Genomic DNA, 26,111 nt, shown 5'->3' on the forward strand with positions numbered 1-26,111 from the left:
CGGGTAGCCTTCCACAAGCTTCCCACAATAAGTTGGGTGAATTTTGGCCCATTCCTCCTGACAGAGCTGGTGTAACTGAGTCAGGTTTGTAGGCCTCCTTGCTCGCACACACTTTTTCAGTTCTGCCCACACATTCTCTATAGGATTGAGGTCAGGGCTTTGTGATGGCCACTCCAATACCTTGACTTTGTTGGCCTTAAGCCATTTTGCCACAACTTTGGAAGTATACTTGGGGTCATTGTCCATTTGGAAGACCCATTTGCGACCAAGTTTTAACATCCTGACTGATGTCTTGAGATGTTGCGTCAATATATCCACATAATTTTCCTGCCTCATGATGCAATCTATTTTGTTTAGTGCACCCTTCCCTCCTGCAGCAAAGCACCACCACAACATGATGCTGCCATCCCCGTGCTTCACGGTTGGGATGGTGTTATTTGGCTTGTAAGCCTTCCCCTTTTTCCTCCAAACATAACGAGGGTCATTATGGCCAAACAGTTCTATTTTTGTTTCATCAGACCAGAGGACATTTCTCCAAAAAGTACAATCTTTGGCCCAATGTGCAGTTGCAAACCGTAGTCTGGCTTTTTTATAGCGGTTTTGGAGCAGTGGCTTCTTCCTTGCTGAGCGGCCTTTCAGGTTGTGCTGATATAGGACTCGTTTTACTGTGGATATAGATACTTTTGTACCTGTTTCCTCCAGCATCTTCACAAGGTCCTTTGCTGTTGTTCTGGGATTGATTTGCACTTTTCGCACCAAAGTACGTTCAACTCTAGGAGACAGAACGCGTCTCCTTCCTGAGCGGTATGACGACTGTGTGGTCCCATGGTGTTTATTCTTGCGTACTATTGTTTGTACAGATGAACGTGGTACCTTCAGGCGTTTGGAAATTGCTCCCAAGGACGAACCAGACTTGTGGAGGTCTACCATTTTTTTCTGAGGTCTTGGCTGATTTCTTTTGATTTTCCCACGATGTCAAGCAAAGAGGCACTGAGTTTGAAGGTAGGCCTTGAATACATCCACGGGTACACCTCCAATTGACTCAAAATATGTCAATCAGCATATCAGAAGCTTCTAAAGCCATGACATCATTTTCTGGAATTTTACAAGCTTTTTAAAGGCACAGTCAATTTAGTGTATGTAAACTTCTGACCCATTGGAATTGTGAAACAGTGAATTATAAGTGAAATAATCTGTCTGTAAACAATTGTTGGAAAAATTACTTGTGTCATGCACAAAGTAGATGTCCTAACCGACTTGCCAAAACTATAGTTTGTTAATAAGAAATTTGTGGAGTGGTTGAAAAACGAGTTTTAATGACTCCGACCTATGTGTATGTAAACTTCCGACTTCAACTGTGTACAGTGTACAGTACTATATAATTCTGTGCTTGACGTGAGAAATCTACTGTATACAAAACCATGTTTGCACACATCATCCACTAGAATAGCGATTTTTGACAGACCATCTTCTCAAGGCATTGGGATTTAGGAGAGCAGTGAGTATTCTCCCTGCAGTCACTGAGTCTCATTAACTTCCTGACTATGTGCCAGCCACTACAAACAAGTGCAATTAGGGAGAGTGAGGCCCTGCCAAGTCCTTACAGAACACATCACCCTCGCCCTCCAATCTGCTGTCAGACTCTTCTTGTTTGTGACCACAGGGCCACCTGTCACTGTCTGGCCCCTAATGACCCCTTTTATGAGTCCCAATTCCTAACAGATATTCATGTAAAGCTCTGGTCCAGGATGTTAGTGGGGCTTGCTAATGCTGAGCCTGTGAAGGAAAACACACTCACACCCAGGACCAGAGCTAATATGAATATAATATTTATAGATACGTGCCAAGTAAATAGATGGGTTTGATCTCCCAAGGCCCCCTACTCAGCCTTAACTCAGTCTAACCTGTCATGAATGTATTGAATCGAACAGGCATGTGGAGTTACCCCTGGGCCGTATACAGTACATACCCATAACTCCCTACTGGGCAGCTTTCAGTGAATTTTGAATTATTTAGAGGTGAGCTGTTGTAGTGGTTTCATTATGAGATCTGTTGGCAGTACATTCAGCGAGCCAGCCTCGCCATACATCAGAGCGGAGCTGTAGACAGGTATAGACTAGTAATGTCTCACTCTCTCCCTCTAGTTCATTGTATTCAGGCCATTGAAAAGAGGACCATGATGTGAGTGCAAAATAGGCAGCCTATAGGGAAGTCAGAGACCTGGCAGTGTGGTGCAAGGACAACAACCTCTCTCTCTCAATGTCAGCAAGACAAAGGAGCTGATCGTGAACTACAGGACACGGAGGGGCGAGCATGCCCCTATTTACATCGACAGGGCTGTAATGGAGCAGGTCGACAGCTTGAAGTTCCTCAGTGTCCACATCACTAAGGAATTAACATGGTCCACACCCACCAACACAGTTGGGAAGAGGGCAGGTCAGCTCTTTCCCCTCAGGAGGCTGAAAAGATTTGCCATCGACCCTCAGATCTTTAAAAAGTTGGACAGCTTCACCATTGAGAGCATCTTGACTGGCTGCATTACCGCTTGGTACGGCAAATGCAAGGCACAAGACCACAGGGCGCTAAAGAGGGTAGTGAGTACAGCCCAGTACATCACTGGGGCCAAGCTCCCTGTCATCCAGGACCCCTTTCAAAAGACTCCAGCCACTCAAGCAGTAGACTGTTCTCTCAGCATAGCAAGCGGTACCAGTGAAGCAAGCCTGTAACCAACAGGACCCTGAACAGCTTCTACTCCCCAAGCCAAAAGACTGATAAAACAAACGGCTACCCAGACTACCTGCATTGACCCTTTTTTACTCTATGCACACACACTGGACTCTACCCACACACTCACACATACTTACACTGACATCCCAACACACACATGCACACACATAGCACACGCACACGCACATGCATACTGACACCACACACCCACGATCACACACACATTCACACTCACCATATGCTGCTGCTACTGTCTATTATCTGTATGATCCTGTTGCCTAGTCACTTTACTCCTACCTAACTGAACATAGATACGAGTGATGGGGGTAAAATATACAGCTACATATCAGGATATATTTTTTTAACATATCGTGTCGTTTTGACAAAATCTGAGTATTGTTTTTGCTGTACCAGCACCAAAACTACAGTATTTTTCCTTCATAGCTTGTTCTCCATCTTCTTTTTAAATTGGGAGCCAATTTGTTTTCAGCACTTTTATTCCCATGACTGATCAACACTTGTTTTCTCGTGGCTGTCTTGTCTCTCTGCAGCAGACATATGGTGAGCAACACGTTTGGAACATCAAATGGCAATAAAATCAAAATATTGATTTGTAATATATAGAATCGCAATACATATCATATCGGCACCTAAGTATCGTGATCATATCGTATCGTGAGGTCCCTGACAAATCCCAGCCCTAATAGCTACCTCAATTACCTTGTAACCCTGCACATCGACTCGGTACTGGTACTCCCATGTTACCTGTACCTGTTATTGTTATTCATTATTCACTGTGTATTTATTCCTCGTGTCACTATGTACTTTTTTTCATTACATTTTGTATCATTATCTTAACTCTGCATTGTTGAAAAGGACCCGTAAGCAAGCATTTCACTGTTAGTCTACACCTGTTGTTTACGAAGCATGTGACAAATAAAATATTTATTTGATTTGAAAATAGGCTACCACACTTGCCCTTTTGGATGACCTCCAGCCCATGGGGGGCATTCTCATGTGCATCAGTTAAAATGTGCATCTAGGCCACACACGTACGAGGACGGTCCTATCAATGTCAAGAGTATTCACACAAACAAGGTTGGTGTAGAGTGAGGGAAAGGGTGAGCATGTCACACACACACACACACACACACACACACACACACACACACACACACACACACACACACACACACACACACACACACACACACACACACACACAGAGAGAGAGAGGTCACACACACACACACACAGAGGGACAGATTTGTTTTCTGCTCCTAATCCAGAGAAGATTTAGAATAAATCATGTTCTTTCCTACTGAGACTACATGTCCGTCAATAGGATTTCCGCTCTACTCACCAGCTGCCTGAGCAGTCACTGCACAGCACTGGGCTTTAAAAGTCCCAGAGTATTTGTTAAACACGTATCGGAGCTATCCTTCTACTTATCAAAGACAGATAAAGCCCAAGCAAGGTGCTGGCCAGACTCTCCTGAAACCACCAAAAACTATGTTTGCAAACTGGAATCATTAATGAAAACCAGAAAATAATGCCGGTAAGAACTGCAGTCCAGTGGTTTTACATAACATTTAAAAAAATCTAGATTAAACAGCAAGAGTTGGCTGAGGAACTCTACTCGTCGCAATGTGTTCGGCTAATGAAAGGATTTGTACAACAAACATACCTTGATTGTCAGTTATGTAAGAGATCTCAGAGATTCCCTGATACCGAATGACCATTTGGGCGGTCTTTGGTATCGCTTCGGTTATCATAAGGAAAGCATTTGTCAGTTTGCTGCTAAACATTTTAAACAGCATGCCTACATTTGTATACAAAACTGACAATAGTAATTTCCAAAATGTGCAATGAGCTAAATAATTTCCTTTGTCCCTGTAGTTAAAGTTGATCATCTTCATGGATCCCAGAGAGCTGGAGATACCACATGGCGGGGTTGGTCGGACACACACACACACACATATTAAGAAATCTCCCTCTACTCAATAGCACTTCCTACTCAGACAACTACAATAATAGGGAGCAGCAGTTAGCCTAGCGGTTAGAGCGTTGGGCCTAGAGCTGGGCGATATGGACAAAAATCCATATTGCAATACATAATTATTGCTAATTTGTGTGGTAATGATAAATAGGTTACATTTATAACATCATTATGCAGCATCCTTTAAAGTATTACTACTGGTTTGATGGTTGTAGCCATTCATTGTCCCATTAACATCACACATATTAGCAAACGCATTTCATTTCAAACTCATATTTCTCTAGTATAGGCTACTTATCATAATGAATGATATCAGTATGGTCCGTGTCGATCATTTTCGGTTTATCATCCCAGCTCTATCCCAGCTCTCGGCCAGTAACCAAAAGGTCGCTAGTTCAAATCCCAAAGCAGACAAGGTGAAAGATCTGCCGATGTGCCCTTGAACAAGGCACTTAACCCTAATTGCTCCAGGGTCGCCGTTGATAATGGCAGACCCTGGCCGTGACCCCACTCTCCAAGGGTGTCTCAGAGGGAGTTAGGCAGGGCGGATATGCAAAAAAAAGGCATGTTCTATTCACACATGTGTATAATGCACACTTGTACATCTGTGAAATAGGACAAATATAAGCACCCACCTAATTATTATTATTGTTATTGTTATTAATAGGAATCACTTTCAAGTAATAAGATCTCACCTTGAAATAAGTGAATTGGCTTGAATCCATGAGAGGTACATATTTGATGTGAATATCAACTAAACTTGTGTTCGATTGAAGCTACACATAACTGAATATGGGGTTTATTTAACTGAGGTTGACACATCTGTAATGAGACTAAGTATATGTGGCTCCTAATACATGCATGCTATACTTCTCTGAGAGTTGGCTTAACAGCGTTCATATTGGTTTGAGCATGTGCTGAACTCGAATGGTCGGGACATTGTTATTGCTGTGATAAGACGAGGCAACTTCAGAAACCTATGAAACAGTTCATCTTCGCATTTATGGTGTAGTAGCCAGGGTCGTGATGGAAAGATGTCAATACAAGATGCATCATTCGGAGTCAATTAATAAAACTACCATGAATGGTACGCTAAATCTGAATAAAAATGTCGTCAAAGTGTGCCTATCCGAAGAGATCAATACATCTCACGTCTTTTCAAACAGAACGAATCGCTTGCATTATGGCATCAGTTCTGTTTCGCATGATGACGGATCTGTTGCATCCATCACGCAGTTGACACAGACTCAACTGGAAAATAAGCACTCCATCTCTACACAAATGCAATGCCTCAATCAAAATCAGTATTAGCGTGTACCATCCTACCTCCTCTCCTTCCTTTGAAGCTGTCATTGTGGAATCTTGATTTTCGGACCTCCTCGGTCAGATGGACTCGATAATGTGTGCAATGTATGCACAGACCTTTCGGGGTAGCTGATGTATCTACGTATCAACCCAGAGAATGGCGAGGGGCTTGACACACAACACAATCCAGAAATGTTAACCCAAGTCAAGTAGGGGGCATCACGATTTCAAGAAATCTACCGGAGCTCGCATTTCAAAGAAGCATATATGAAGAAAAGGTAACCCCCCCCTTCCCAGTGTATCAAATATCCCCTATCTCTTTCAAGCAGAGGAAAGCACGCAATATCCCGAGAAAGAAAGTATGTGAGGTGTTTGTTGCTAACGCTGTAAACATCCATGACCACGAGTAGAAATATCCCCCGCTCACACGACAATAAAAGAAACAAACACTCGGCAAAGGGGGCGGGAAATAATACACTTCGTGTTCACGACAAGAGTTTTCAGAGTACTGGATACAATTAGACTGGCAAGGGGTTCTATCATTAGTGTGATGTGTCTTTTCTTTGTATCATAATACAGTGTAGTGTGAGCGTGAGTTTGAATAAATTCGTCTCGCACTTTGAAGGATACAGCGCTCAATGTGAGCTGTCCATGGTGCTGAAGTTCCAAACTACACTACGGCATTGTGCTTTGAGAGAATGGACAGTCAGTCGTTCCGTTCACTGAAGCAAACAAATCTAACAAACCAGAAATATTACAAGGAAAATTAGATATCACCTACATGGACTTTGAGCAAATAATCTTGCCAGTTTTAAACCAGCGGCCTACAGTGCCTTTCATGCAGAGGCCTCCTGCCCATCAGATTATTTCTGTAAAAAATATATATATATTATAGAAAAATATTCTATCTTTTATTTAAAATAAATTGTTGTTGTTTCTCTGTAGTACTAATAGCTCCTACCAATTTTATGAAGTTGGCTTTACAGTGGCTTGCGAAAGTATTCACCCCCCTTGGCATTTTTCCTATTTTGATGCCTTACAACTTGGAATTAAATATGGATTTTTGGGGGGTTTGTATCATTTGATTTACACAACATGCCTACCACTTTGAAGATGCAAACTATTTTTTATTGTGAAACAAACAAGAAATAAGACAAAAATAACAAAACTATTCACCCCCCCCAAAGTCAATACTTTGTAGAGCCATCTTTTACTTTGTAAAGCCATCAATTACAGCTGCAAGTTTCTTGGGGTATGTCTCTATAAGCTTGGCACATCTAGCCACTGGGATGTTTTCCCATTCTTCAAGACAAAACTGCTCCAGTTCCTTCAAGTTGGATGGGTTCTGCTGATGTACAGCAATCTTTAAGTTATACCACAGATTCTCAATTGGATTGAGGTCTGGGCTTTGACTAGGCCATTCCAAGACATTTAAATGTTTCCCCTTAAACCACTCAAGTGTTGCTTTAGCAGTATGCTTAGGGTCACTGTCCTGCTGGAAGGTGAACAGTCCCAGTCTCAAATCTCTGGATGACTGAAACAGGTTTCCCTCAAGAATTTACCTGTATTTAGCGCCATCCATCATTCCTTCAATTCTGAGCAGTTTCCCAGTCCCTGCCGATGAAAAACATCCCCACAGCATGATGTTGTCACCACCATGCTTGGGGAGGGTGTTCTCGGGGTGATTAGAGGTGTTGGGTTTGCACCAGACATAGCATTTTCCTTGATGGCCAAAAAGCTACATTTTAGTCTCATCTGACCAGATTACCTTCTTCCATATGTTTGGCCTTTTGGCGAACACTAAGTGTGTCTGACTGTTTCTGGTCACTCTTCCGTAAAGCCCAGCTTTGTGGAGTGTCCAGCTTAAAGTCATCCTATGGAGAGATACTCCAATCTCCGCTGTGGAGCTTCGCAGCTCCTTTAGGGTTATCTTTGGTCACTTTATTGCCTCTCTGATTAATGCCCTCCTTGCCTGGTCTGTGAGATTTGGTAGGTTTGTTGTGGTGCCATATTCTTTCAATTTTTTAATAATCGATTTAATGGTGCTCCGTGGGATGTTCAAAGTTTCAGATATTTTTTTATAACCCAACCCTGATCTGTACTTCTCCACAACTTTGTCCCTGACCTGTTTGGAGAGCTCTTTGGTCTTCATGGTGCCTCTTGCTTGGTGGTGCCACTTGCTTAGTTGTGTTGCAGACTCTGGGGCCTTTCAGAACAGGTGTATATATACTGAGATCATGGACACTTAGATTGCACACAGGTGGACTTTATTTAATTAATTATGTGATTTATGAAGGTAATTGGTTGCACCAGATCTTATGTAGGGGCTTCATAGCAAAGGGGGTGAATACCTATGCACGCACGACTTTACTGTCATTTATTTTTATTTTATTTTATGTAATATATATATTATTTAAATTTCACTTCACCAAATTGGACTATTTTGTGTATGTCCATTACATGAAATTCAAATAAAATCTATTTAAATTACAGGTTGTTATGCAACAAAATTGTAAAAACGCCAAAGGGGATGAATACTTTGCAAGGCACTGTAGCTAGCTCAGATAGGCTCCCAATCTCCCAACCTCATAACTAGGTACCAAGAAGCCATTTCAGGCATCAATCAAGTTAGAGTAGCTAGCTTGTCTAACTATCCTGTTGGCAAGGTTGGTAGACTTTAGATAAGCAAGTCAATTACTAAATGTACTGAATAAGACTCACATTCCTGTTAATCTTTTACCCAGATATTATATTTTGGACATAGAATTAAGCATGATGAGTATGGCTCTAGATTACAGGAAGATGCTGTTTCAGGTGTTTGAAAAATATCCAGCCTGAGTTAATGATGCAGATTGCAGCGTTCCTTTATCTGCTGCACTGCCAAGCAATCATGGTCCACATAGCGGCTCTCAGAATAGCCATCCATCCCCAGTCCTGTTCAAAGACTCTGTGAGTCATACGCGGGCCTGCATATTCTTCACAACATCATTACTCTTCCAAATGAGTGCCTTGTCCTGCAAGATTATAATTGTGATTTACAAATTGGTACAAATTCCCTGCTGCTCACAAACACAGGGCTGAGTTGTCATTGAGTTAGTGTTGAAGGTGTGTGTGGGGTGTGTTTTTGGTATGGTGTGGGTGTGTACCAGAGAGAGAAAGAGAGAGAGAGAGAGAGAGAGAGAAATAGAAGAGAGAGAGAGAGAGAGAGAGAGCTGAGTGAGAGAAATACAGTACCTTTGGAAAGTATTCAGACCCCTTAAGTTTTTCCACATTTTGTTACGTTACAGCCTTATTCTAAAATGGATTAAATAAAATAATAATAATAAATAAATAAATATGCCCTCAGCAATCTACACACAATTCCCCATAATGATAACGCGAAAACCGTTTTTTAGCAATTTAGCAACCTGTTTTGAAAGGCACGAAACTATCTATATAAGGTCCTACAGTTGACAGTGCATGTCAGAGCAAAAACCAAGCCATGAGGTCAAAGAAATTGTCCGTAGAGCTCCGAGACAGGATTGTGTCGAGGCACAGATCTGGGGAGAAGGGCCTTGGTCAGGGAGGTGTTCAAGAACCCGATGGTCACTCTAACAGAGCTCTATAGTTCCTCTGTGGAGATGGGAGAACCTTCCAGAAGGACAACCATCTCTGCAGCACTCCACCAATAAGGCCTTTATGGTAGAGGGGCCAGATGGAAGTCACTCCTCAGTAAAAGGCACATGACAGCCCACTTGGAGTTTGCAAAAAGGTGCATAAAGACTCTTAGACCATGAGAAACAAGATTCTTTAGTCTGATGAGACCAATAAATAACTATTTGGCCTGAATGCCAAGCATCATGTCTGGAGGAAACCTGGCACCATCCCTACGGTGAAGCATGGTGGTGGCAGCATCATGCTGTGGGGATGTTTTTCAGCGGCAGGGACTGGGAGACTAGTCAGGATCGAGGCAAAGATGAACGTAGCAAAGTACAGAGAGATCCTTGATGAAAACCTGCTCAAGACCTCAGACTGGGGCAAAGGTTTACCTTCCAACAGGACAACGACCCTAAGCACACAGCCAAGACAATGCAGGAGTGGCTTCGGGACAAGTCCCTGAATGTCCTTGAGTGGCCCAGCCAGAGCCTGGACCTGAACCCGATTGAACATCTCTGGAGAGACCTGAAAAAGGCCATACAGCAACGCTCCCCATCCAACCTGACAGAGCTTGAGAGGATCTGCAGAGAAGAATGGGAGAAACTCCCCAAATACAGGTGTGCCAAGCTTGTAGCATCATACCCAAGAAGACTTGAGGCTGTAGTCGCTGCCAAGGGTGCATCAACAAAGTACTGAGTAAAGGGTCTGAATACTTATGAAAATTTGATATTTAGCAAATCATTCTAAAAACCAGTTTTTGCTTTGTCATTATGGGGTATTGTGTGTAGAATGATGAGGGGGGAAAAACGTTTTAATCAATTTTAGAATACGGCTGTAGCGTAACAAAATGTGGAAAAAGTAAAGGGGTCTGAATACTTCTCGAAGGCACTGTAGAAGAGATTGAGAGAGAAATAGAGAGAAATAGAAAATATTGAGAGAGAGAGAGAGACGGACGGACAGACAGACAGACAGACAGACAGACAGACAGACAGACAGACAGACAGACAGACAGACAGACAGACAGACAGACAGACAGACAGACAGACAGACAGACAGACAGACAGACAGACAGACAGACAGACAGGACTACTATGTGAAGACATCTCAAGACCCCACTATAAGGAAAGTGATATAACCCACCAAATCCGTGTTAAAGTCCTCTAACTTACAAATACAACCAATCAAAATCTAATAATAACAGCCATGTTACATCAGTGATAGAACAGCAGCCGATGGGTGTGACTGAGATTGACCTTTAGATTTTAGCTCCTCTCTAAAAAATAAAAGGAGAGAGGAAATGTAATCAACAGCCCGGGGATATTTTTCTTTAAATGGCTTTTTTGGAGTTGGGAGATACTGTATAAGTGACATTTTTGTTTAATTATTTAACTTTTATTTATTCCCAAATCAACAGGATAATTCAATAAAGCATCAAAAAAGAAACTACAACATACAGCAGTTACAGATACACTACGTTTCAACAACACAAATACATTATTACAATCAACCAAAACACTCGAAGACCTCAGTGAACCCATTCCTCTTCAGCATTCAGCATTCTAAACTGCCCTGTTGGCACCAGGGATTCAAGATGTAACGAGGTTTGTAACGAATTCTTCCAAACAAGGGATGCATTAAAGCTAAAGGCTGATTCTCCTAGGTTGGTAGAGACACCAGGGACCTCGAGAGTTAACCAACCCTGTGAGTGGATTTGGTGCCTTCTATTTGTATACTTTAACAGAGTAGTGAGATATGTTGGACGCTTGTGCAGCAGAGCTTTGTAAACAAAAAGGGAGAAATAAAATGATCTACGGGAATTTATAGAGGTCCAGGCGACTTTCTGATAAAGGATGCAGTGATGAGTATTAAACCTGTCGCCTGTGATAAAGCGAAGCACGCTGTAGTACACAGTATCCAAGGGTTTTAGAGTAGTGGCTGCTGCATTCTGATAAATGGTGTCACCATAATCAAGAGCTGGCAGGAAGGTTTCCTGTATAATCTGCTTCCTGCTGTTTAGGGAGAGGCATGATCTATTTCTATAAAAGAACCCTACTTTAGCTTCAGCTTCTTAATTAGTTCATCTGTGTGTTTTTTAAATGTCCAATTTTTTGGTCAATCTAAAAGCCCAGTTATTTATAGGCGGGAATGAGAGAACCATCCAATGCATGAATGTGTAAATTATCTGAAATATTTCTATGAGAATTAGAAAACAACGTAAGTTTAGAGAGAAATCAAAACCACTCTCCCATTAAATATTTAAACAGTGAAATCAGAGACTGTGTGTGAGAGTGTGTGCATTCGTGTGTGTGCATGCGTGCGTGTTTATATGGTCTTCGCTCTGACTCAAGGAGAGTTGTTACCCCCCCCTAGAGTGTTGAAGTTCAGTCATATCCTCTAGACTGGACAGAGTCCACCTTGTGTCGTTCTATTCCAAATGAACATGTATAGGGAGCCTTCCTCCCTTCTCTTTTTACTCATGCCCTGACTAATTGAGGCAATTTACATGACGAACGTCCGAAGAATACAATGCAAAACAATCACGTATGAATATCTTGCTGTGGCAATTTGAAACACCGTAATCATGGTAGCTCAATTTGAATTGAACTTGATGTGTAGGCTACACCATTTATAGATAGTTGATGAGTAGATTTCGTCTATAGCTCCAGGTGGTTTTCTAAGTGTGATATCCTGGTATTTTTAGCCTGGTGTGCTCTCCAAGTGGGGGGAGAGGCTGGGGTAGGGCAGGAGTCTCCTCTGTCTATTAGGATTGTAGGTCATTGGAAACGACTCAAACGAGAGCTTGCAAGATCCAACTCTATTTCCTAAGGGCTGTCGTCACTTAGTCTCTACTTATTTTTTGGGGCCAAGAATCTTCACACTGATCTTTGGTTGGGCAATTTCAAAGGCATATTATCATTGAGGAGAGACAAACACCCTATAATCTTCATTTTCCTTCCTCTCTTGTAGAAGGAGAAGACACATGCTCAATGTGGTACTCACGGCCCAGAGCTCCGCTGATGTCAGTAATCAAATATTCTCATCTGAAATACTCTCAACTGGCCGACCTCCAGGGACGTGTTCCAAATAACACCCTATTCCCTATTTAGTGTGCTACTTTTGACTAGGGCTGCATAGGGTTCTGGTCAAAAGTAGTGCACTATATAAGGAATGCCATTTGGGAAGCAGTCCAGAAGTTCCTAACCGCCAGGTCCCAAATGAGAGCCTGTAAGACTGTGTTCCGGAAGACAATGCACAGACAATATTATCTTGCCGGAGGCTGTCGATCTCTCAATCTCAATTACGGCTGCAGATTATCGTCTCATAACTCAATCCTGCATTAACCAGACTAGGCCCTACACATGGGCCTACTTCTCCACTCTGAGGCACGGTGTCAGAGTGCATCAACTACATTTACTTATTAAACAGACGCCTACAGTATGGATGGAAACAGCAACGCATGCAGACACCTGGACTGCAGAGCAACATGACCTCTGAAACAGGTTACGTTGCCTCCTATCCAGAGGTAGACACTAGAGAGGAGGAACAAGACAAGAGTCCTCGTGAAGTCGTCTGTTATTATGGCAATAGACTGACCTAGCCAACGAGCATTTCCTCTGAATACTTAAACAGGCAGTCGACATGTACTGGAAGACAATGAGCATGGTTGAGTCGGGATGTGCTGCACACAGGCTAGCCTAGGCCTTTGAAAACCAACCCCAAATACACCAGTGTAGAGAGTCGGCGCTCGACAACAAACTGAACACACAGTGCTACAGTTACCCTGGGTGCGTCCCAATAATATCTGTTTTCTCCTGAAGTGTGCACTCATTCACTACTTTCCAAAAACCGAAAACCCTTGTATGAGGTGGAGGCACGGGCTAGTGGGAGCTTCCACCATATTTCTTGTATTGGCCATTTCCCTTTCAAATCAGTGAAGGGAAGTGAAGTGCACACTTCGGGAAGGAGGAGAAATAATTGGGACATAGCCCCATTTCCTCACATAAGCACTATAGTCAGTGAACCAACTCAGAAGGAGATTGTCGGAGCGCCAGCTACACCGACTATATCCCTGACCATATCTACTGTGTGCGGTTAATGATAAGGTGTAGTGGTATACAGATGATTACACTCAAAATCAGAGACGGACAGATAGAAATATAAGGAAGTTTCAACTATTCTCTACCCACTCCTGCTGGCACTAATAAATGCACGGGTCAATTGTTTTTTGACCCAGGTTGCCCTGACCATTTGAACAAATAGCCCACCTCCACCAAACACGACTGAAGCACAGCGAACATTTGAATCAGTATACAGACCATTTCAAAGGTTAACTATTATGTGGTGATGATCTGCGGTGATTAAAGAAATCTAATGAAACAAATGAGAAAAATGGAAGAAGATAAACATGCCACTATGATTAATCTTCGCCCAGAGCCAGTTGACATAATGATGCATTATAACAGGCAACTGAATTAAGGCTAACCAACATCAAACTTAATGGCCAAAGTAGCTGGAGTACACAACTGGCAAAGGTGCATCAACAGCATAGTGATAATTCCTTCAAATTCCTTCATTTACATTGCAGTCATTTAGCAGATGCTCTTCTCCGTTGAGTGCATACATTTTCATCTTTTTTTTCCATACTGGTCCCCCATTGGACATTGACGTCTACATAGAATATAAAGGCATATTGGTGTTCAACAGCTGTCTATGTATGTCAGTGCAGGGAGACAATTATCTCTGGGATAGAACAAGTACAGCACTGACACACTTCAGATCCCTCAGGGTCTGTGTCTATATTTCATATGGCCTGTCTCTCCCAGGGATACATACCAGCCACAGGGTCTGTGTCTATATTTCATATGGCCTGTCTCTCCCAGGGATACATACCAGCCACAGGGTCTGTGTCTATATTTCATATGGCCTGTCTCTCCCAGGGATACATAACAGACACAGGGTCTGTGTCTATATTTCTCATGGACCTCTCTTTCTCCTGGGGATCCATTACAGCCACAGGGTCTGTGTCTATATTTTTCATGGCCCTCTCTCTCCCAGGGATCCATCCCAGCCACAGGGGCGGTCTATATTTATTATGGACCTCTCTCTCACAGGGATCCATGCCAGCCACAGGGCCTCTATGTTCCTCATGGCCCTCTCTTTTCCAGGGATCCATACCAGCCAGGCACTGGAGTCTTACTCTTCACATCCCCTCCCCCTGTCCTCCTCTGTCCTGCTCTTAATCCAGCACCCCTCCAGGGACTTCAGCCTGTATGGTAGAAAGACTGTTTTCTCACAAGCAACCACTCTCTAAACCCCTTCTGACATACGGGGGAAGAGGGGATGGGAGAGGGAGTAAGTGGGGTGTTGAGATCCATCATACACACTTCACCTCTGTAATGTCGTCCTCAGTCATCTTTGGACGCGTTGTCGAAATATTTCCCCCATTCAAATCATCCTATCAGGGCGTTTTTTTTCTTAGGTGCCGTGACTCAGGACAGGACAAGATATATGCTGATTTCCTCTCCCCTGTCCGGTGTGGATTTACTTCTAGCACTGAGCTGTTTCGCCTTCACGGTTGAGTCATTTGTCCAGAGGATAACACAGCCAGTAATGCAGTGCAATTTGTTTCAGTGCGATTCCAAACATTGCATCAGCGCCACTAATCTAGCCTGCACGTGTTTCAGGGAGGAGCCCTGGCTTGGCCTCTTGATTTTTATTTACATACACAGAAAGAATCCAGTACCTCAATATACATTATGATAAGACAACCAACCATCAAATCTCCCTTCTATTCTGTTTACAGACATACAGTACAAGTAAGATTGATTATAATTCCATTGTGTTCTTCCACATCAAATTATTGAAATTGTCCATATCAGAATGTCCTGGTCTGGACACTGATCCTCCTCTCCAGCCCTAACTTCCCTTTCACAGTGAAACGAACAGGAACCAGAATGGCTAATAGCAGCATCTCAACAGATGAGGCTGATGGGGAAGGTCTTTGCCCCCACTGACGCCTCCCTTGTTCAAGCTCCAAAAATAGCCCCCCTTCTCTGTCTGGAGTGACATCACAGATCATGGAAGGCTCTACTTGTTTGGGCAAAGCTTTACTAATGAGGAATACACAGCAAAGGCTGCCAGGCAACATTGTATGTCCTGTAGTGATGCTCTGGGGCTGGTTGCACCAGTTGGGTTTACACCTGGCCCTGTTTATATTGACCTGACAGAATGGGGGAACCGAGTGGGGAAGCTATGGGCAACTCCTAAACATATAATGTCCCCAATATTCACATAACACGTATTCCTATAATGTAAACTACAATGTTATGGATGGAACAAAATACGGATTATTGATTAATTGACATAACACCAACAAACACCAACCAATCGATTTCAAGATTTACTCAGTTTACAATTCAAGGAGTCACAGTTTCTCAACTCCCTTGAATTTCTCTCTTGGAACAGAGACATCCTGAACACCCAAAACCCTTTGTGAAACTTACAGTAGGTAACCTTGTACATGAATTAAATCCAGTTGGATTTTAATAGATGTTATGAGGCACATTCTGAGTCAGCCCAAATCTACGGACAATGACAATAACGCAAACAAACAGGAAGTACAGGTCAATCTAAGGTGAACATTTACATATTCCTTCACATAGTCTATTACAGCCAATGTTTACACAGAGTTCTAGGTGTATTGCAGCCAGAAAACTGGTATTGTATATGAAGTTTACTGTTGATATAACAGTCTGGTACTCCAGTCTATCCGCACACTAACCACAGAGCATTCCATCCTGTTCCAGAACATCTTTAAGAACTGATGGATACAGCCTACTGTCATAACTCAGTGGAATAACTGCATAACAACTCACAAAGATGTCCATTAATTCAACAAGAGCACCTAGCTGAGGGCTTTACATTTTCTCACAGATTGCTGTGAAATTGTCCATGTCTTGTTGGACTGTCTAGAAAGAGAACTTGGGTTACTTCAGCCTTTGATGTTCTCCACAATGATTTCATGAGCAGGGATGTTGGGTAGCCACAGGACAGTTCAAATTTTTGTTTACCCTAAAGGGTACTATTAACCTTGTATCCCATCAGTCCCCTATCCCTGGCCTGTACACTGTGAAATTACATAATTATCCTCCTCAATGTTGGTTTAGATTAATTTACTTCAGCCATAAAGATGAAGTTCACTTTGATGGCAGTATAAATAAGATAGCATTACCCCCTAGTGGTCAAGCATGAGATGTGCATATGTACGACATTCATACAGCAAGGATGATTTCAATATAATGCATTACCACTAAGCGACAGTATTATCTACCTTAGTTCTCTTTCTCTCGACGTTTTCACTCTATCTGATCGAAGTGACATGGTCTGTGGTTCTGTACAGTGTGTCAACTGTTGAGGTGTGAAGCACACTATGATACACAGCTTTTTAATGGGCTCCTGAGTGGCGCAGCGGTCTAAGGCACTGCATCTCAGTGTAAAAGGTGTCACTACAATCCCTGGTTCAATTACAGGCAGTATCACATCTGGCTGTGCTTGGGAGTTCCATGGGGTGGTGTGTAATTAGCCCAGTGTCACTGGGGTAGGCTGTCATTGTAAATAAAAATAAGGATTTGATCTTAACTAACTTGCCTAGTTAAAAAATATATATATTGATGTCACCTGTTAATTCCACTTCAATCAGTGTAGCGAAGGGGAGGAAACAGGTTAAAGAATGTTCTTTAAACCTTGAGGTAATTGAGACATGGATTGTGTATGTGTGCCATTCAGAGGGTGACTGGGCAAGACAAAAGACTTAAGTGCCTTGGAACGGGGTATTGTAGTAGCTGTCAGGCGCACGCACTGGTTTGAGTGTGTCAAGAACTGCAACGCTGCTCTGTTTTTCACTCTCAACAGTTTCCTGTGTGTATCAAGAATGGTCCACCACCCAAAGGACGTCCAGCCAACTTGACACAACTGTGAGAAGTATTGGAGTCAACACAGGCCAGCATCCCTGTGGAACACCTTTGATACCATGTAGAGTCCATGCCCAATGAATTTAGGCTGTTCTGAGGGCTAAAGGGGGTGCATCTCAATGTCCGTAATGTTTTGTACACTCAGTGTACATACTGAGTAGATGAAACAAACTTGTGAGCAGGGTGTTAATCTGTGAACTTGAAATCACGTTACAAGTAATATCCGAATGACATAATTTCTCATTTTGAGAAATGTCTTTGTTACCGAAGTGTCAAAACTCAAACAAACACAAATTAGTTGCTGCCAATCTTGCAGTAAATCAAGCCCAAATAATACAATTATTTGGTCACATCTTACCCTCCAAAACCTGCTGTAGTCCACATGAGCATTTCTAGAGCAGAATTGTTAACAAGAATTCACACCATAAATCATGCATTTAAATGAGGGGATTAAAACTTGCCTGTCACCCTCAGAGACAGCTTCACTGCATAGAGTTAAACACTTCCTTGGGAAAATGCTAATACCACAGCTCCACAGATCATAGTTTTCCTTCTAGTTTTATTTGTCACATGCACAAGCACAGTGAAATGCTTAACTTGTAAGCTCTACCACACAGTACAGTATTCATTATAACAAATATATATACATATATACATACACACACACACACACACTACCGTTCAAAAGTTTGTGGTCACTTAGAAATGTCAATTTTTTGGTCCATTAAAATAACATCAAATTGATCAGAAATACAGTGTAGACATTGTTAATGTTGTAAATTAATTTTGTAGCTGGAAACGGCTGATTTTTAATGGGATATCTACATAGGCGTACAGAGGCCCATTATCAGCAACCATCACTCCTGTGTTCCAATGGCACGTTGTGTTAGCTAATCCAAGTTTATCATTTTAAAAGGCTAATTGATCATCAGAAAACCCTTTTGCAATTATGTTTGCACAGCTGAAAACTGTTGTGCTGATTTAAAGAAGCAATAAAACTGGCCTTCTTTAGGCTATTTGAGTATCTGGAGCATCACTACTTGTGGGTTCGATTACAGGCTCAAAATGGCCAGAAACAAAGAACTTTCTTCTGAAACTCTTCAGTCTATTCTTGTTCTGAGAAATGAAGGCTATTCCATGCGAGAAATTGCCACGAAACGGAAGATCTCGTACAATGCTGTGCACTACTCCCTTCAAAGAACAGCGCAAACTGTCTCTAACCAGAATAGAAAGGGGAGTGGGAGGCCCCGGTGCACAAGTGAGCAAGAGGACAAGTACATTAGAGTGTCTAGTTTGAGAAACAGACGCCTCACAAGTCCTCAACTGGCAGCTTCATTTAATAGTACCCGCAAAACACCAGTCTCAACATCAACAGTGAAGAGGAGACTCCGGGATGCTAGACGAAAAAGTAGCTTTTCTTAAAAAAAAACAAGGACATTTCTAAGTGACCCCAAACTTTTGAATGGTAGTGTATATGTGTATATATACAGAAAACACACAAAAAAATAAGAAATAAGAGCGGAAGCTATATGTGGGGTCAGTGCCAGTACCACATTTACAATGTGCAGAGATACTGGAGTATTGAGGTAAATATGTATTATTTGTGGAACAATCTTCAAAATGTTCTTAAATTTGTTGTTTGAAGGGCACTATGGTGTAGTCGATGAACAGAATTTTCACATAGGTATCGCTCTTTTCCAGGTGGGAGAGGGCAGAGTGGAGTGCAAATTCTGGCGGTATGCAAATTGGAGTGGGTCCAGGATGTCTGGGATGATAGAGTTGATGTGTAATGATCAGCCTTTCAAAGCACTTACAGATGTGAGTGCTACAGGGTCATTGTGGCAGGATGCCTTAAAGTTTTGGGGAACAGGAATGATGGTAGTCAGCTTGAAACGTGGGGATTACAGACTTGGACAAGGAGAGTTTGGAATTGTCAGTGAAGACGCCTGCCAGCTGGTCTGCACATGCCCTGAGGACATGCCCTGGAATGTCGTCTGGCCCTGCGACCTTACGAGTATTGACCTGTTTAAAAACCTGACAAATGTCAGCCTCAGAGAGAAAGCTCTTATGTCCCCATACCCCTTCCAATATCACAGATGTAAATGTACAGTATATCAGTGCCAAATATGTTCTATATAATTCAGAGGTGAAGATAAACCAAAGCAAAATATAAATATATATATATATATATACAGTTGAAGTCGGAAGTTTACATACACTTTAGCCAAATACATTTAAACAACATTTTTCACAATTCCTGAAATTTAATCTTTGTAAAAATTCCCTGTCTTAGGTCAGTGATGATCACCACTTTATTTTAAGAATGTGAAATGTCAGAATAATAGTAGAGAGAATGATTTATTTCAGCTTTTATTTATTTCATCACATTCCCAGCGGGTCAGAAGTTTACATACACTCAATTAGTATTTGGTAGCATTGCCTTTAAATTGTTTAACTTGGGTCAAATGTTTCGGGTAGCCTTCCACAGCTTCCCACCATAAGTTGCGTGAATTTTGGCCCATTCCTCCTGACAGAGCTGGTGTAACTGAGTCAGGTACGTAGGCCTCCTTGCTCGCACACGCTTTTTCAGTTCTGCCCACACATTTTCTATAGGATTGAGGTCAGGGCTTTGTGATGGTCACTCCAATACCTTGACTTTGTTGTCCTTAAGCCATGTTGCCATACCTTTGTAAGTATGCTTGGGGTCATTGTACATTTGGAAGACCCATTTGCAACCAAGCTTTAACTTCCTGACTGATGTTGCTTCAATATATACACATAATTTTCCTGCCTCATGATGTCATTCATTTTGTGAAGTGCACCAGTCCCTCCTGCAGCAAAGCACCCCCACAACATGATGCTGCCACCCCCGTGCTTCACGTTTGGGATGGTGTTCTTTGGCTTGTAAGCCTTCCCCTTTTTCCTCCAAACATAACAATGGTCATTATGGCCAAACTGTTCTATTTTTGTTTCATCAGACCAGAGGACATTTCTCCAAAAAGTACGATCTTTGTCCCCATGCAAACCGTAGTCTGGCTTTTTTTATGGCGGTTTTGGAGCAGTGGCTTCTTCCTTGCTGAGCAGCCTTTCAGGTAATTTTTTTATTTTTATGTTTTATTTATTTTACCTTTATTTAACTAGACAAATCAGTTAAGTACAAATTCTTATTTTCAATGATGGCCTAGGAACAGTGGGTTAACTTCCTTGTTCAGGGGCAGAACAAGTCAAACGCTCTAACCACTAGGGTACCTCCCACCATGTCGATATAGGACTCGTTTTACTGTGGATATAGATACTTTGTACCTGTTTCCTCCATCATCTTCACAAGGTTCTTTGCTGTTGTTCTGGGATTGATTTGCACTTTTCGCACCAAAGTACATTCATCTCCAGGAGACAGAACGTGTCTCCTTCCTGAGCGGTATGACGGCTGCGTGGTCCCATGGTGTTTATACTTGCATACTATTGTTTGTACAGATTAATGTGGTACCTTCAGGCGTTTGGAAATTGCTCCCTAGGATGAACCAGACTTGTGGAGGTCTACAATTCTTTTCTGAGGTCTTGGCTGATTTATTTTGATTTTCCCATGATGTCAAGCAAAGAGGCACTGAGTTTGAAGGTAGGCCTTGAAATACATCCACAGGTACACCTCCAATTGACTCAAATTATGTCAATTAGCCTATCAGAAGCTTCTAAAGCCATGGCATCATTTTCTGGAATTTTCCAAGCTGTTTAAAGGCACAGTCAACTTAGTGTATGTAAACCTCTGACCCACTGGAATTGTGATACAGTGAATTATAAGTGAAATAATCTGTCTGTAAACAATTGTTGGAAAAATGACTTGTGTCATGTACAAAGCAGATGTCCTAACTGACTTGCCAAAACTATAGTTTGTTAACCAGAAACTTGTGGAGTGGTTGAAAAACAAGTTTTAATGACGCCAACCTAAGTGTATGTAAACTTCCGACTTCAACTGTATATATTATCTTTGGTTTAGCCAATGAAATGTGTGCATTTCATTTTCATGGCAAGAAATGTTATTACTTTCCCAAACATAACAGTTGCCTTTAATAGATGATGCTGCCTTCTATGTCTCTAGTATTGGAGGCTCCTCCTCAGAGGAAGGGGAGGAGAATCCTCCTCAGTAAATTTCATAAAAATATAAATAGTGAAACATTAAAAAAGTTACCCCTTTCAGATAAAACTATACTAAACATTTTCATATCACCAAATAATTGACTAAAACACACTGTTTTGCAATGGAGGTCTACATTAGCCTCAACAGCACTGTAAGGTAGCACCATGGTATAGCTGGAGGACAGCTAGTTTCCGTCCTCCTCTGAGTACATTGACTTCAGTACAAAACCTAGGAGGCTCGTGATTCTCACCCCCTTCCATAAACTTAAACAGTAATTATGACAACTTCCAGAGGACGTCCTCCTACCTATCAGAGCTCTTGCAGCATGAACTGACATATTGTCCACCCAATCAAAGGATCAGATAATTATTCTAGTACTGAAAGCATAAGCTAGCACTGCAGTGCATACATTGGGTGGAGTAGTTGATTCAAAAAGAGAGAAAGACAATAGTTGAACAGTTTTGAACAGATTAATTTCTTCAAAAATGAAGGAGAAGCAAGAGAGAGAGAGAGAGAAAGATAGAGAGAGAGCTATATTTAGTATTTTTTTCACTTTCACTTAGCTAGTGAATAAAGATAGCTAGTTTAGCTTACTCAAACACCCGGCTCAAACAGAGAGTTACCTAGCTGTCTATGGCTATCCAACACTGGAACTCTTCCAAGTCAAGGTAAGCTGTTGGCTTTATAAATGTATTGCCACCGGGGCCCGCCGGTGTAACTGCTAAACTGCTAGCTACCTGTACACTGTACTGCATGATTGTAGTGGGTTTACTAACGCGTTATTTCAAGTATCTATGTTGACTTGACGTTAGCTAATATGGTGACAACCATGTTGGCTTTGTGTAGCCGTTAGCGGTTATGATATGAAGGTTTGACTTTTTTCGCCTGGTCACAGACAGCTGATGTGTTGTGCACTGAAGTCCACAAGCGAAGGGAAAAGGTGAGAGGGGGAAGGCGCGTAGATGCGAGAAGGAATTATGCAACCATTAAAGGTATCATGCTGTTTGTATGTCGCTGCTATGAAAGTGAACTGTGTTTGCGTGTGATCAGTGGTGTATTCATTCCGCCGATTATTTCTTAAATGGAAGCAAACATAACGAAACTGAGATAAACATACGTGTAGTTGTCTAATAGAAATTCTCGTTTGCAACCGTTGGATTAATAGGTGACTTTTATCAATATATTCACCTCTATTTAATCTCAGATTCAAAAATGTTAATTAGCATCAGTAGACATCATGTAAGACTACAAATCCCTGCAAGCTCCTGCACGTCATCTCTAACTGACATCTTTACCAAGAGGTATTGTGTCAATTTAAAACTTGCACAAGACAGTTCATAGAATTGTCTATTTAAAGTAATTTTGCCAATTTATTCATTACTACATTTAGCTAACATTTGATAGTTCATTCTTACCTTTACCTTGATTTGTCAGTCTTGTCTAGATCATGATTTGTAGTTCTTTATAATCGCCACATTTGCAGCTAATTAGTATTTCATTTTTGGGGGGTAAATACAGGCAAATATATTGATAAAAGTCACCTTGTCCTAGAGAGATTTACACAGTTATCAAAACATCATGCCAAGGTGAGCCTACACAAAACACAGCCCTTATTTTAAGTGTTTCTAAAATCTCCTATGGGAGAAATGAATGGTGGAAAAATGATTGGAACCATTTCCCTGTTTAACCACTAGGTTTTATGGGTATTATGACTGTGGTACTCTATGATTACAACCTAGATCAGCTAGATGCAGGCAAGATGCAGGCGATATATTGAATGTGTCAATGTCTGTCATCTTGATTACTCAAATTTCTCTCGACCTGTGCACCTACATTGTAAACTTTCCTTCACAGGCTAGATTGTAGCAACCTCATGATGGGTATAGGGAAAATTGGATTATCACGTATGTTACATTGAGCTGGGTGAATGGAGTATGAATGACAGTCATCCAATATGCTGTAATAGAAAAAAGGCCATGCTCCAAAAAATAATTGTCCTCCCTGATCTTAAACAGCACCGACTGCCACTGAATCCATTGGATTGTATGTCTATGTTTTCAGACCATGCAATCACCGTTGTTGCTAAGAGACCAGTTGTAGTCACTTTATTTTTGGTATTTCGGATGTTGATAAAGATAATATCCCTTTAATATGCAGCCACTATAATAATTTCATATGACAGGGTTTAATTGTTTGCGTGGTGTCTCGTGACAGATTTATAAATTACACACATAAGATTGGGTTCTGGGTGCTTAGATTGTTTGAATAACTATTTTCTATAAAAGGCAGAAGCTGTGCAGATACTCATTCATCTTTCAAGTCCAGAAGAGACAACTTTTAGCCTGAGCAACCCACCATTGTGATTGACAGTGATGGAAAAATGGAGCTCTGAATACGATTGTTTGCACACACCTGTTCAAACCATTGATCACAATCCCATTGTCATACAGGCAACATTGTAAGCTACAGGTGGGGATTAGGCTACTGTAGACTCTTGACATAGGAAAAAATATGACATATATCTGAATTTATAAGTAGGTTGTGGACCTCATGCACTATAAAATAAACACACTTACCATATCTTTGGATGACTGGCATGGTATTTGATGAGAGACACAGGCTGTGTGATTCATCTTGGACACAGTTTTCTTTGACGGAGATAAAGACAAATTGATAAAGACAAATAAAATGTGGTCTAGAGTTTTCCAAGCTCAGGGTGCATGTTGCTATCAAATGTGTTCGGTGTCTAGAATACTTTGCAGTTACTGCATTCGATCTTTGTTGCCTCCTGGTGATGAGTTTTTCAGTCGCTGCTCCTCTCTCTCCCTCTGTGAAAAATATATCTGACACACCTCCTCCAAAGCAGACTCTGAATATGTTACTGGTTTTACTGGGGTTGGTTCATGTAGAGAAGGGATAGTAAAAAAATAAAGAGCTACAGCTGATTTTCTTTTAAATATTAAGGTTATTCAGTCGTGTCGTCAAGTGTTTGTTGTTTTTGGTTCCTCTGAATTTCAGAAGTAAGACTGAAATCAAAGGTTTTGGTATTAAGTATTTCATGGTTGAGATTAAAATACTGTTATGCACCTCTGACATATTGTTCTGTTGCCTTCACTGATCTGCTTCGAGGACCACAATCTGAACATTGCAGTAGCCTAATACATTTCTCACAACGTTTCACTCACATTCCTTGAAGAGCTACCCTTAGATGAAGTCCCATTGGAGAAAATAAGACCTTGATTGTAAAACATGTAGACTGAAGGATTTCTGGCATGCCTACACACTGCCTGAATATGTACACGGGGAGCTATCAGTTAAAGGGCATCAGGGTTATCAGTTAAATGTCTAGTTTTGATTTACATTTGGTTGAGTTGTCAACTAATGTGAATTCAACGTGAATTCAACATTTCGTTAGAGTTGGGTAAGAAATTCCCTGATGTTGGTGGCTTTTTGCAAATCCTATCAGTTTTCCACGTTGATTCCAACGTGTTTATTGTTGAAATGACGTGGAAACAATGTTGATTCAACCAGTTTTTGCAGAGTGGGAAATGAATCATTGCCAGCCTCTTCACATTCTTACGTAACTAACAATACTGCTGCTTTATCAATGAGCTGTTATGCATATCGTCATGATGAAAAACAACCAATACCTGAAAGTCATGAAGCTGGCAGAGGTAATATTAATGCACGTAAATACTTTTCATATGACTATTATTCACAGTTCAGACAGCACAATTATATAAAAACTATAAGTATACCAGTAGGTTTTCACATTGTAGCACTTCCATTTAGGCTTTCATTCATCGGCAACATTAATAATTGCCACATTGATCCTAATATTTCCCTTTTTTTTTTTCTTTCACACTCAGGTTAATTTTTATTATGAAGAGACACACATGGAGAGGAGGCAGTGTGTCAACAGAGTGGGCTGAAGCTGAGAGAGGACTCAGAGGATGAATACTGGCATAATTATAGAGAATACATGTTGATCTCCAAATAGCAGCAGTGCAAAAACCACTCTCCTCAAACCAACACTGACACTTACATTACAGGACCAAAAGTATGTGGACACCTGCTCTTCGAACATCTCGTTTCAAAACCATGGGCATTAATAGGGAGTTGGTCCCCATTTGCTTTTATAGCAGCCTCAACTCCTATGGGAAGGCTATCCACTAGATGTTAGAACATTGCTGCAGGGACATGCTCCCATTCAGCCACAAGAGCATTGGTGAGGTCGGGCACTGATGTTGGGCAATTAAGCCTGGCTCGCAGTCGATGTTCCAATTCATCCCAAAGGGGTTCGATGGGGTTGAGGTCAGGGCTCTGTGCAGGCCAGTCA

General features: G+C 41.6%; 1 protein-coding gene across 3 annotated transcripts in view; it reads right to left on the reverse strand.

The window, feature by feature from the left end:
• The window catches only part of LOC139566447 (inactive dipeptidyl peptidase 10-like), a 63,000-nt gene extending 38,381 nt beyond the window's left edge, over window positions 1–24,619 (reverse strand). The window contains exon 1 of one of the 3 annotated variants that reach the window (XM_071387621.1): window positions 24,349–24,619. In XM_071387621.1, coding sequence (XP_071243722.1) covers window positions 24,349–24,405 — 57 coding nt within the window. In that variant the 5' untranslated portion in view covers window positions 24,406–24,619. Of the gene's footprint in view, window positions 1–6,052; window positions 6,454–15,056; window positions 15,203–24,348 lie in introns of those variants that run through there. The other 2 variants (XM_071387623.1, XM_071387622.1) reach the window with 2 other exon arrangements.
• Between the last annotated feature and the right edge of the window lie 1,492 nt (window positions 24,620–26,111).

Source organism: Salvelinus alpinus, chromosome 38 (genome assembly GCF_045679555.1).
Source record: "Salvelinus alpinus chromosome 38, SLU_Salpinus.1, whole genome shotgun sequence".
NCBI lineage: Eukaryota > Metazoa > Chordata > Actinopteri > Salmoniformes > Salmonidae > Salvelinus > Salvelinus alpinus.